This window comes from Alternaria postmessia (assembly GCF_024291825.1).
Source record: "Alternaria postmessia strain BMP 2775 chromosome Unknown scaffold_38, whole genome shotgun sequence".
In the NCBI taxonomy this organism is placed as follows: Eukaryota; Fungi; Ascomycota; class Dothideomycetes; order Pleosporales; family Pleosporaceae; genus Alternaria; species Alternaria postmessia.
The window spans coordinates 73,960-87,721 of record NW_026260111.1 but is presented as its reverse complement, the minus strand read 5'-3'; the positions used below and the strand labels follow the sequence as shown (position 1 = coordinate 87,721).

At 51.7% G+C, this 13,762-nt stretch overlaps 3 protein-coding genes across 3 annotated transcripts; 1 reads left to right on the top strand and 2 right to left on the bottom strand.

Moving 5' to 3' along the window:
• Positions 1 to 454: 454 nt before the first annotated feature.
• On the bottom strand, positions 455 to 4,416 carry J4E82_006460 (uncharacterized protein; the record flags this gene model as incomplete). The annotated part of the gene is made up of 3 exons (XM_051732717.1): positions 455 to 757; positions 810 to 4,091; positions 4,144 to 4,416. The coding sequence occupies 3 exons, from the start codon at positions 4,414 to 4,416 to the stop codon at positions 455 to 457; spliced, it is 3,858 nt and encodes a 1,285-aa protein (XP_051587486.1).
• A 1,737-nt stretch (positions 4,417 to 6,153) lies between these two features.
• Positions 6,154 to 8,107, bottom strand: J4E82_006459 (uncharacterized protein; the record flags this gene model as incomplete). Its single annotated transcript, XM_051732716.1, has 2 exons — positions 6,154 to 6,218; positions 6,274 to 8,107. The coding sequence occupies 2 exons, from the start codon at positions 8,105 to 8,107 to the stop codon at positions 6,154 to 6,156; spliced, it is 1,899 nt and encodes a 632-aa protein (XP_051587485.1).
• Positions 8,108 to 12,439: 4,332 nt separating this feature from the next.
• J4E82_006458 (uncharacterized protein) lies at positions 12,440 to 13,513 on the top strand (the record flags this gene model as incomplete). Its single annotated transcript, XM_051732715.1, has 1 exon — positions 12,440 to 13,513. The coding sequence occupies one exon, from the start codon at positions 12,440 to 12,442 to the stop codon at positions 13,511 to 13,513; it is 1,074 nt and encodes a 357-aa protein (XP_051587484.1).
• Positions 13,514 to 13,762: the final 249 nt, after the last annotated feature.

The following is a 13,762-nucleotide window of genomic DNA, read 5'->3' as shown; positions in this document are numbered from 1 at the left end:
AGATAAATGGTGATTCATCGTGACTCGCTGGCCGCGGTCGAGGCGATGCGGCGTGGGCGCCTGAAGGAATGGCTTGGTTCGAGCCATGCTTGGCAAAGCTATGCATCTCAACATAGCTCACACTGCATCTTCGGTTTGGTGACAGCGGCGCAAGGCAAATGTTGCATTTCAGATGGATGGGATGATGGCTTGCCATCGGAAGTCGCGTTCCAAACTGAAGATCGCGACGCGCGCGTTCACGTGTCAGATGGGGTACTTACCCCACGAATACATCCACCAGTACGAAAGCGAAGATGTGAAAACATTAGCTATTGAGCATTCTCTACCATAGGCAGAGAGACAGGCATTTTATATGCCAGAGATCTATATAGTTCCCAGCCTAATGATCTAAGAAAAATGATTACAAATATATACCCAAACTCCATTCATGCAGAAAAGCTCCCGCTTTTGTGAATTATTGCGGCGCTCCAATGGCCTGCAATTTCGCCAGCTCAAAGTAAACTCCCTTCTTAGCTACCAGTTCGTCATGTCTGCCCTTCTCTACGATCTTGCCTTGATCAAAGACATATATCACGTCAGCGTGTTGAATCGTACTCAGACGATGCGCAATCGCGATGGTGGTGCGCCCTTGTGCTGCGGAGTCAAGGGCAGCTTGTACAACGCGTTCGGATGTGGAGTCGAGTGCTGATGTGGCTTCGTCGAGAAGCAAGACCTTGGGGTCACGGAGGAGGGCGCGGGCGATCGCTATACGTTGGCGCTGAAACTGATGTTAGTGAAGTTTGAGAGGAAGAGAGAGCAGAGGAACGTACCTGGCCACCAGATAGGAGAGCACCCTTTGCACCCACTAGCGTGTTGAACCCATCAGGCAACGATGTAATGAAGTCATAGATATTGGCATCTTTGCATGCTTGTATCACCGCCTCATCGCCCAAGTCTTCCTTGTCGGCGAGGATGTTTTCGCGAATTGTACCAGTGTAGAGAGTTGTTTCTTGACTCACGATTGCCAATTGCGATCGGTAGTCTTGGAGGTTGTAGTCTTTCAGGTCCACATCGTCGACGAGCACGCCACCACTTGTTGGGTCGTAGAACCTTTCAAGTAACTGCATGACCGTTGACTTTCCACTGCCAGAGGCACCGACAAGTGCAATGAACTGACCTGGTTTGGCTGCCAGACTGACACCGCGCAGGACACGATGGTCAGGTCTGCCGGGGTACGTGAAACGTACGTCCTGTAGCTCGACCTTGCCGCTTAACCTCTCAATCTTGATGCCCTCAGGCGACCAGTGGTCAATCTTTGGAACGCGGTTCAGGAACGACTTCAAGAGCTTGGCCGCGTCCCTAGCTTCGCCCATGTCGGGGGCAAAAGAGAAGATTGCACCAGCTGACTGAGCACCGTTGATGATGGACGAGTAGACTATGAAGAACTGCAAGACAGTGTACTCCTGGTTGAACAATAGACGTCCTCCGTACCAGAAGACAAGGGCGAAGATGAACATGCTGAGACCCTGAGATGTTGCATAGAGCACCGCTGACACATTTGTGAACTTGAAGTAGCCCTTGCCCTGGTCCGCAAGTTTGACGTGGTAAGTACCCAAAAGGTATTTCTCCAATGAGAGTGAGGCCACAGTACGGATGGACGAGGCTGCTTCACAAGCAAAGCTGGCCGCATCAGACGTCTCTTTGGTTCGTTTCTCCATGCGGGTAAGGGCGTAAAAGCGGAAGTAACCACAGCCAATAACGAGTGGGATGGTCGCAGAGCACACGAGCGCCAGCTTCCAACCAAAGGAGCATGCGACGATAATGGCGACAAGAATGGAAGAAGCAGCGCTGACAATCGTTCCGAGAGTAGAGCCGCTGAGACCAGCAAGACGATTGGCCTCTGACGAAAGGAAGTTGCTGAGCGCGCCAGAAGTTACTGTGTCTCCGTCAAAGAACTCCATGTCCTGACGAAGCATAGCCCCAAAAGCGCGCGTTCGCACGCTACCAACAAGCCTGGCCGATCCTCTTGACAGAGTCATACCCTGTACGTAGTAGAAAGAGCCAATGACGATTCCGAGCATGAGAAACATGCCACACCAGAAGTTTACGTTGAGTCCACCGAGAGACGTTCCAGGAGATAGAAGCGAGTTGATGGAGTTACCCAGGAAGATGGCTTGGATGGCAGGGTTGCAGCCAGCGAGGAAACTGAACACCAGTCCAATAGTCATGGTAGTGTGCTCGCCTCTGTTCATTTCCCATGCAAACTTGATCAACTCCCAAGTACCGTATTCCTTCTCTTTCTCATTCTTGTTCGCCTGGTACTCTGTAGGGGCGGATGTAGTGGTTCGCAACAAAGCAAGCTTCTCTTCGTTGGCAGTGCCTTCCGTTTTGCTGTCAGGGTCGTCCAGAAGCGTCATCCTGTTGGCAGGGCTGACCTTAGAGGTAAGCTCTTGGGCCTGTACTAAACTTGCGTATACAGCTTTGCGGTCGATAAGCTCTTGGTGAGTGCCTTGCTCGACAATTCGGCCCAAGGCCATAACCACGATGTTGTCGGCGCTTTTGATGGTCGAGAGTCGGTGGGCGATAACGATGGTAGTACGTCCTTGCGATGCGCGGTCAAGAGCCTCCTGGACTGCGCTCTCGGATCGGGTATCGAGGGCTGCAGTAGCTTCATCAAGGAGAAGAATCTTGGGATCCGATACGATCGCACGAGCAATTGCAACACGCTGTTTTTGTCCACCTGAGAGCAAGCCACCTCGCTCTCCAACCTTGGTCTGGTACTTTTCTGGAAGGTCCATGATGAAGTCGTGAGCGTTAGCGATTTTAGCAGCCTTTTCGATGAGCTCCATCTTCTTGTCATCCGATACATCTGCATACTCTGTGTTGACCAAACCATGCAAAATGCTTTCATAGATTGTGGTACTGAACAAGACGGGTTCCTGGCTCACAATGGCCATATGTTGCCTTAACCAGCGCAGGTTCAAAGTTGTGATATCTCTGCCGTCCAGGAAAATTTGACCCTCCATCGGGAGGTAGAAGCGCTCCAACAGTCCAACAATGGTCGACTTTCCAGATCCAGATGCACCGACAAGCGCGATCATCCTGCCCGATGGTACGTCCAGGTTGAAGTCCGATAGCACTGTAGTGTCTGGTCGAGATGGGTAGACATGCTTCAAATTCCTGAACTCAAGGTTACCAACAAAGTCGTCTGGCACAATGCCTTCATCTGTTTCCGGGTCGATGGGGGAAATTCGTTCGATCGTGTTGAAAACCTTGGTAGCGGCTGCAGTAGCTCCACCGAAAGCCTGGAGATGCGGTAGGTTCTGTCCGATGGAAAAGCCAGCAATCATGAGTGCCATGACAACGGTAAGGATGTTGGAAACGCCAAGTTCCCCGTCGTCGAGGAATCTTTTTCCTTGCCAGAATGCAAGACCATACTGGAGGTTCAGCACACCCATCATACCAGCGATCATCATGGATAGCCAAAACTTGGCCTTGAAGTCATGTACAGTTGCGCGGTCCACAAAGGCTTTGTACTTCTCCTCGAGTCGCTTTTGAGTGCCGTATGCAGCAACGTTGCGAGCTGAAGATAAGACTTCCTCAGCAAGGGAGGCTGCTGTGGCATATTCGTCGATGGAAAGTGTCTGAGCCTTTTTCATCAAGGTGCCATTGACACCCATCATCATAATAAGTGCTACTGTTGCCGCCAACATGATGAGGGAAAGCTTCCACGATCGTATAAAACCGATGATGATGGCAGTCACGAACATGGACACTCCGGTCACGAAGAGACCGATCTTCTGACCGATACCGTCTTGCACCAAGTTCATGTCGGAGCTAATGCGAGTGGTGATTTCGCCGGATCCAAGAAAGTCGAAGAAGGCGATGTTCTGTCTGAAAATGGCACGTAGGTAAAGCTCTCGAATCGCTCGTGTGATGCGTTCTCCAGTATAGGAGAATCCCAAGATACTGATATACGAAGTGGTAAACGACCCAATTCCAAGGTATACAAAATACAGAGTATACGTGTTGATCTGATGCTGGAACTTGGCAGCAGCGACAGCGTCGACTGAAAAGCTGGTAAAGCTGCCAGCGAAATTACCGTACACAAGCTAGATATCAAAGTTAATTGTGATATATTCATGTCGTCGAGTATCTACTTACAGTCATGAGGGGCATAACAGCTCCAGCCGCAATACTGGCGATCAACGCCACGACCATGACGAGCTTGTCCTTCGCAGTGGCATATCGAAACAGTGAGAAATATCCAACTGTGAGGTTAGGTGCTGTTAGTTGTTTGTCGATAATATCCTTCTCTTGATCACTGAGACCAGCCGTGGGCGGCCTGGCCTCCTTTTCCGCATGCAACTCATGCTTCTCGTCAATAGCCGCGGAGATGGCCGTCCCCGTCGACGTTGCTGAGTCCTCGTTGTCCATTGCTCAAGGCGATGAGCGTGTCTTGTCGTTGCTGATACTTGGCGTGCAGCAGTGGTAGTACCTCCAAGAAGTCCTAGGGAGATGTCGCAAAGGAAAGGGACAATTGTCCTGCGCAATTCCTTTGAGAATCCTCCACCGCGCCACTCACGGGCCTAGAAGATTAGAGATCCTTGTAGTGCAAGGCCAAGCCGTTGTCCGAGCCGGATTACACTATGCTGAATGGGGTGAAATGCGCGATCTAAGCTTCTCGGCTGGGTGGATATCGCACCCGAATCGGTATGACGCGTGCGGCTCGTTTCGTCCGGGGGGTTTTGGATACGGCTGATACGATGGGTGATTGCGCAACGCCAACACGTGAACGAGCGAACGAGTGAACGAGTTGCTGAGACTTCTAAATGTACCGAAAGGACAAATGACGCGTTCGCCAGTGGCGATAGTATGATTGTATGAGAATACGATGGATACTAAGCAAGTGATGGCAATCACTGTTCTTCGCGTTGAAAAAACATCGAGAAGGCGCTGAGAGAAGAAAACGCACTACATATACGAGTGTACTCGGGAGTAAACATGTCTGCCTAAAGCGGACGACAGTCATAGTCGGACTTGACGCATAACTTTCCGTTGCGGTGAGCGTGCAGGGCTGCAAGAGTATTGACCGGATACGACGAGAGCGAGTGCGAGATGCGTCTCGGGTGGGACTGACGGCCGGTGCTCGGGCACCATATGCCGCCGATGTCAGCAGCTTGCGTGCTGAGCCCAGGGCTGCCCTTTCCCCCGCGCAAAATCGCAGATTACAAAATGTCCTGGGCCTCGCGTACCTCGTATTGTTCTATTGACCACTCATACAATGGCAAATGCTTTCGCGTTTCGGCGCGACTATCACTGGCGGCCAGTTGCTGGGCATTATTGCGTCATCAACAACAATAGGAGTGCGGTTCCCTCTACAAAACGTTCCACGTTCACAACCCATGTGCCATTTCTCCAATCTACGCAAGTAGGATTACTTTAGTGGGCCATGGCTTTATAACCGTTCAACGCTTTGAGTATCCTTGACTCCGTGGCGTTTAGGCACCAAGAAACCTCAAATTCTAGGCACCGAGAATACATCGATGTTCAGGCATCGAATATACCTCTCAACATACAGCACCGCCGGGCGTGTAAGACGGCGGGATTTGCTGAATGCGGGTTTCGTGCGAACTCCGTAGGAACCGAGTTTGCAGACACGGAGATTGGACAGGCCCCGACTTTTCAGACAACGGAATGCTTGAGCAGGCTTTGTCCCATCATATGCATACTCTGTAGGGTATATTGACCCTAGCAAAACCAAATACAGCCCCTGTAACTCGACGCTAGACGAGGACAATACCAAGAGCGCACATTCCTGACGATGCTCAAGTATGGCTATACCGATCAGTCCTCACTTAACCCTTGGTCCAGCCCGTTCCATCATCTTGGTTCGCTACCCACACACAATTCACAAAAGCAATTTCAGTCTCCTTCAGCATCCCACAAGCAACATGTATTAAAGAGCAGCAAGATCCCGAGTAGGCGGTTCATCATACGCTTTACCGAAGAAACACAACTAACGGTGACAACCCGGGCCTGCCCTCGTCATGAATTGGTCGTAGAAACATCTGGCAGTTTGTTCAAATGCACTGCTGGCGAGAAAGGGTTTGATAATACGACTGGAGACTACTGGTGAAGCGCAATTCTTAGCCCAGCTTTTTTACCACCAGTCTACGCGTTAGTCTCCTTCCCCTCATACTTCTTACTCGCGTCCTTCATCGCCCAAGGCGCAAAAGCTATTTCTCCTGTTAGCGTCTTCTCCGCCCATCTCAAAGATGTAGTTGAACTTACGATTTCCACTCTTCGCCAACACGCTCTCTAATTCTGGGAAATGTCTCCCCAACACATCCTTCATCCCCCCATTCTGTACCCACTGCATACCAACCTTGCTATACGTCTTTTCATTCCAATCGCCCGCAATAAATCGATCGCTCTTCAACCTCCTGCTCGCCATGAGGATAAACACCCGAAATGCCGTATCGCTGAATCCGAAGCCCGCCGGTAATGGCTCCGCAAGACAACCAACCAGTAAGTCCACCTTCTCAATATCATCCTCGTATATGACCGCCAGCTTCTCCGCAACAGCTTTGTTGCCGCCTGTGAGCTCGAGGAAGGAAGTCATAGGTGCCAAGTGGAAAAGCCGACGAAAAGCGTTGTAACGCGGAACCCCTCTCTCCCTATCCCTGAGGACATCAATAGTAGAAAGATCAATGTGTCGGCCATCCGGAGTGTGCAAATCGCGTAGGAAGTCTGGTGTATTGTTCAGCGTAATAGCACCCGGGTAGTTGACCCCGAAGCTATAGAACACGTCTGAGAAATCCAGACCATCGTTCTCCAAAGGCGCTCTGGCTTTCTCAAAGGCGACATCGCCAATGGAATGTGTGGTCTTGTGCTCCCCAGTCCTGGAGTTGAAGAAAGCGATCGTGTCAGGTATGAGGGCGTGCATACGATACACGCTTACAAACTCCTCGGTAAGCGCATACGGGGCAGCATGATGCTCTACGCTCGACCCTGGGATTCCAGAAATGGCTTCTGAAGTGGCGGATACGCGGCCAAGTATCTTGTACAGTCGCTCGCCTAGGACACCCCACCAGTTTGCGTTCATGCTTATCTCAAGGACGGGATGCGCGAGGATGGCTGGTGTCCATTCCACCGTGTGTATCTTGGCCATCAGTGCGCAGTTAACTAGGCGGGCTGTGTCGAAAATGCGCTCACTGCTCCAGGAGGGATAGGCAGTGACAAGGGCGTCGCAGATGGTGTTGTGCTCGAGGACAAAGAGCGTGTGTAGCATCTCTAAACCTAGCCACCAGTTTGTCATGAAGCCTGTTTGAGGAATTCCGTTCGAGTCGCGGGGGAGGAAGGTAGCAATCTTCTGGGTATCGACAGTGAGTTTGCCGTTTTTGCTCTGCCCGCGTAGTTCGGTTGTGCGGAGTTCGGTGCTGCCGTAGATTTGACTGCCGTCCCACCAGTGTGTGTTGATATTTCTGTATGCTGGAGCTGTTTTGTCCGTTTTGTCTAACGCGGCATCCGGCTGGGTTTGTTCAATCTTCATCCTGCCGTCTGGCGAACTCCACTTGTCACCCTTAGGAAGCGGGACATTGTACGTTTCTGAGGCGGAATTCTCATGCTGAAACCAGTCGTGGACTTGGAACTGGATCCACGCCGCAGCTAGCAGGTTCAGACTGGTTGCAGGTTTGAAGTTGTCCCTCTTCAGTAGCTGCTCACTGATGAGTCGTGGGTTTGGTGTCATGAGTTCCTCCTCGCTTGGCTTTGCGGTGTGTTCGCGAGGTACATTGCGGCCGAATCGCATACCTGTACATCCCATTTTTGGTGCCGAGAGATCGTTGAACAAACCATCTGAGTGGCGAGTATGCAAATACTGCTCATCAGACAGATGTGGACATCCAAGAGTACCTTGATTATTAGGAGAGGGGTATACATCGTGCAGGTTCTTTTGGCGTAGCTCGTAGCGGAAGGCGGCGACATTGAGGACACCGATCCAGGTAGGCAGCTTATGCCATGGTATGATATTATTCACTCCATGGAAAACTGCTATGAGGGCGCGTTGTGGAAGGCCTGGCGTGTATGTGTAAGGTTCAGGTTTGCTCTGGCTGGAGACACCCATGGCTCGAACACAATTAGAGATGAGTTCCTGACAGCTTGGTGAATTCTGGAGACATGCGATAAAAGAAAGAGAAAGACACAAGATATACGGGAAGGCTCAGCTAGAATAACAGTATGTGGATACAACAGCCGCGTATTCTGCGTCACGATCGGAACGGCAAGGCTAAGGTTTCATATCAGCCCCAAGGCAACAGGTGCCAATGGCATTCAGGTATTCATATCGGTCGTCAGCTCTTGCAAGGGAGAGTGTAATATGTGTATCAGCCCCTCGAATAGCTGATCACCCTCACGAACCAAACGAGCAAGAGCTGCAAACCACTATACATACATCTTACTCCACCATTCAGCTTGCTAGCATGTTCTTACGGTCTGCTCATTTCGTTCCCTCAGCCTGCGACGATTTCGAACAATGGTACATTGGCGGGCCCGTCCGGACCAATCGCACGTTCAAACGTTACACGATACTGCGTTCTTGGGGGCGGCTTACCTCATCCGAGAACCGGGTCCCTCAAGAATGAGCAGGGTTGGTGGCTGACGAATAAGCAGGGGTCCATGCAACAAGTGTCCAAATCAGCTCTTATGTTGCACCTAGAGGCTGAGTCGGACGTACGCACACTGCAATCAAGTAGTTGCCTACACCGCTGGCTCCGGAACCAGTTTCGTTGCTGATCTTTCAAACTCGCAAAGTTGAAAGGTTTTGTTTGCTGATTGAAATAAGCGAGAAAAGCCTAGGAATGCTTCTGTCTACGCTCAATTTTCGCATGCTGCCATGCTAGAATCTCGTGTGTCCGGGGAGGTACTCCCGGGTAAAAACACAGAGCATAGTGTAAATTATCAGCCACCCTGTATATTGTTGTTCGCCTGCAAAGGGAGGGAGAAAATAGAAGACGGTGACGTGGATCGCAAGTATACGGTCGGTGGACATGAAAGCGCGCGGACCCGTGCTCTAATGTCCTCCTCTTCCGTGTTGTGGGAAATGCTCGTTTGATCATGAGATTGGTCATTTGTATGGCCTCGAGAGGAACAATAGGTCCGAGTTGGTGTCTCCAGAATATCGATGCTGTCTCTCCGCAGATTCCTCTCCATCTCCACAGCAGTAAGCCCGGGCAGCGAAGTACGTCCGCCGTAGTAGTACGATGGGCTGTGAGATGGTCGGTTACAAGGTATTCTGCTCAGCATGCGTTTGGGGAGTGGCTGAATAGATGGTGCGGTAGCGCACATTATCGCAGTATTGATCTCGACTGCAGAGGTGAAGATACGAAGTTAGCGAATGTCTCACATGCATGTCGTAGAGACATAGTTTACCTTGGGACCTATATTCAGCAACATAGCATCAGTATTCGCCTCGTATCTACGTGGTGGGGACGCCTCACTTACCAGAAGATTATGTATGCGCTATAGTACCGAGCAAGATCTCCGCTATTTGCCCAGAGGAACAGGCTCCAAAGTCGTATTCCGGACGCTATCGGAATGAGCAGACTCACTGCGAAGATTGCTATAACGGACAAGCGCTTGCCTCTTGGCATGCGCAGCGCAAGTAGAATCGGCATTGGGAGGAGCAGAACGACAAGATCAGATCCGAGACTCCAGCCTGCTTGCCAATAGAGAACGATCCTCAGGTCAAAACAGTGACCATCACCCCAACCTGAGAGTATTGCAGGGGATAGGGCGTCAGACGGGTTCTCGAGACATTGAAAGGCCACGATGAAGATACAGTAGATGCCGATTACGACGACAATCACAATCGATGTGATGACGAGTCTACGAAAGGTTCGCTGGGTCGCAAAACCAAGGTAGACTAAGTATGAAGTGATTATGTCAGCGCATCCCTTGATCGCATATATCTGCCATATAACTTACAACACAAGATCGAGAGCTTTATAAGGCTCGTGATGAACAAGTAACCAATGTGGTATGCGTACCCTGTCCGATGGTCAATGCGGTCCATTGCAGGTTAGGACAATTGCTCACATGACGCCACAGTCCCGAACAGCCAATACTCCCAGAATGCATCTGTCTCCTCTTTTGTGGCCTTCAGAGCTTCATTAGCATGTTGCCACCAGAGATAGCAGTAGACAAAAGCACTATACTCACCGTTGGCGGAACTTCTGGATTACTCTTTGTGCCAGAACCGAAGAATAGCTGGTAATGGTTACAAGCGCAGAGCCCCCATGTAAAGAGCTTGATTGTATTAGATGTCTGCAAGCGCGTATTGCTGAGCGGGTTCCTTACTCACCAATGCGACCGCCATGATGTAGTCGCTCAGGCTGACTTTTCCTACAATACATTTCCGAGTACAGAAGCTGATATCGATAAGCGGGACGTCAGCGAAACGTTATGTGGAGGAAACGGACCGAATGGCAAGCACCATGGTTGAAAGACTCGCAAGAGTGAGCTCGGTGACCAAGATTTTAGGCCGTAGATCGTACGGTTTAAAGAAGTCATTGACGGTACCCATGATTGCCCAACATCGAGACGTAAATGGAGCGTCCGGGTGGTAACTGAAATGGACGCTGCAGATTCGAAAGACTGGGGATATGCCCTTGGGTATATGTTACGAGGGTACACGAGCCGTTCATGGCCCAGGCTTGCTAGCTGATCTCGAGTCCAACGTCCGGGATAGCACCAGTGAGCTACGAGGACGCCACGGATGGGAATTCGGGCGTTAGCAGCGTAGCGACTACATGGCAAACCTGGTCGAACAAGGCGTTTCTCGGCATCCGCAAATCCTACGACTAATGCCCACCGTCGGTCTATACACATGTCAGATCAACCTATGTCAGACGATGCAGTCGCCGCTGTGATGGCGAAAGATGTGTTTCTAAGCTCTGTACAAAGTGTCGAAAATCTGTTAGTATGGACATAGTTGTTGTGAGATCGATCACATTGTATGTTGTCATCATCTAGTTATCCTTGCGTAACCACGTTTACGGAACTTATCATTGCCGTACGGCACGGTGTTTGGTCATGCTGCTGAGCTGACTTGGACGTGTACTGACTCCTGTGTGTCAGATCATCTAGGCGATAAGTGTCTGCTCCCGAGGGATGAATCAATAGCCGCCAACCAGAATCACCAAAGCTGATGCGGCGTGGTCGATAGCGGCTCTTCATCTCAACAAGGTTTCGAATGAGGTACGGTGAGATACCATCTTCACGAGTTTCGGAGACATGTGGCCGTGTCTCTCATGGACTGAAAGAAACGGCCGGCAATGTCTGGCTCTGCGCACAAAGTCATTGTCAGTTCGAGAAAGGTTGGTAGCGATGCGACAAGTATAAGGAAGCGAGGACGGCCTGTGATGTGTATGCAAGGGATGAAGTATGCAAGGGAGGAAGGATGCCATCAAATATAATTACCCGCGGCTAGTCCATGTTGGTGTTTCGCGGTTCAGCCACTACCAAGCGAGCTGCCCCGCGCCAGTATCTTGAGCTGACTGGGTGGAAAAGCCAAGACGATTGCGGCATGGACCAAGAGAAATCTCGTTGTCCACGAGACACGCCCAATAGTCAGGTCTTTGGACGTAATGCTGGACTCTCGATCGAGAGCGGGGATCTTGCTAACATGGTAATCGAGAGTCTGCTGAGCGATAACGAAAACTTGGTTCAACCATAGAGTGGACACGATGGAAAAAGAAAGGCGGAGGTCGTGACTGGAGCGCAGAGCCTGTCCAGCGTGTAATGGTCTGCATGTGTTCGCATGAAGGGAACTAGCAGCGACCAAAATTTGGCCAGTGAGACGTACAACGACTAGATGTGCTTGCACAGTATCATAGAAGTCCCGTCATGGAAGGGAAGTGAGATTGAACAGTCTACCTGAAACATGGACGAGACTCGTCGCACATTGGAAGCTGGCGTTGTTGGGTGAGATGGCGATAGGCATTGGATAGCGGGAACGGCGAGATTAGACTAGGGGATGTACCTGGAGGCAGGAGAGCTATTCGGGACCCTGAAACCTTGTGCGCATACGTCAGCGCCACGTGACGATCAACAACCCAAAGTATGAGGGATGGTAGAGTGTCAACACGGGTACTGTCAACGCTCTACAAGACACTGAGCTCTATCCAAATCCTGGTCGTGCATATACCATCAAAACACTCTACTGAGACGTTTGAGATTGTTCGCTGTTGAGCAAGAGACGCCCAACTGCCGTTTTTGATTGCAGGTCAAGGGTGTATCCCACTCGGCAACTTCCTTGAAAGCGACGATAGCCACCGCGTGACGACACAAGGACAGGTTTATTGCTTGCCATAGGCCCGAATCGCAGCTTCTTGTATAGGACGCGCATCTCGCATCTTCCACCGTTTCCAACACCGCGACATTGTCAGAAGGGACCATCATGAGCGCATCCAGCAACACAGCCGCAGCCCCTCAGCAGCCCAACAACCCGCCCGCATCCGTCGCGACCGCATCGAGCGAGACCAAGGCTACCGACGATGGCAGCATCCTGAGCAAGGGAAAGAAGCTATTTGGCCTTGGCAGGAAGAAGGAGAGCGTGGCTGGCAAACAGCCAACAGAGACTGCATCCACGACGACGACGCCAACATTGCTGCCCTCGCCCCCAATGTCACCGCCCGAACAACGAGTGTCACCGCGAGGAAGCCCGCGCATGCTGCCAATCGGCGCATCTCCCAGTCGTCGCATCCGCTCCAACTCTCCTGGCCTACACAGCCCAGCATCGTCGCTCATCTTCGAGCGCAATGTACAGGAGCCTGAACCCTCGGCCGACGTGCCTGCACACATCAAGACAGAAGACCACATACCACCCGCGCTGGATGCGACATCCTTGGCCATTACAGACACGCACCTCAACCCCGACGAAGTAGAGATCATAACACACACGGCGCATCAGCCAGCCGCTGTTGCGGTCGCGGGCAGCATAACCGACTCGGTGCACTCGCCGCCTCTGCCTCACACAGAGTCGGTGGCTTCTAGCCATGCTGAGGTGACGGAGACAGCGCCTGGGTACGGCTCACTGGACACGGCAGATCCACGTCGCTTGAGCTTCATCTCATTCGCAGACGTGGTGCAGGCAGAACACGTCGAGCACGACAGACAGGAAGTCTTGGGTGCCACGTCCAACGAGGCTCTGCAGTTTATGAGCCTGTCGTCGACGGCGAACCGGTCGCCCTCGCCAGTGAGGTCTGCCGCGTCTTCGCCGCCAACCACCAGTGGAGCAGCCTCGCCCAAGCATGCGGATCTGGCGCGCACGCGGTCACCCGCGAGTCCTACGTCCCCTATAGTGCTCGGGAGCCCTAACCCAGCATCGGGCGAAGAGCTGCCAGTCCAGATTGAAACGATGCGACAAGCACTGCGCAAGACGCACTCGGGCGATCTTAGCGGCGCGCGCTCGCAGCCATTGAGCGCAGCGAGTCTGGAGGAGAGTGCGGCTGATAAGCCTCCGTTCAAGTGAGGGTGTGGAGAGATTGCGCATGAATGCACTGAAACGAAGTTCTTAATTTCATTTTCGACAATGTTGGGAGCTCAGGGAGGGGTTATTGGTTGGTCAGATATCCATGTGCGATGTGGCGATGTTTTTTTTCTAGCAGTTATCCGATACCAATGCTATTATCTACGTGTTTGCTCTATGGGCATGCTTTGGTGGTGTGCCATGTGTGTGGGATAGATGAGGGCAATCAGGCACAGACGCCCTGGACGTCAG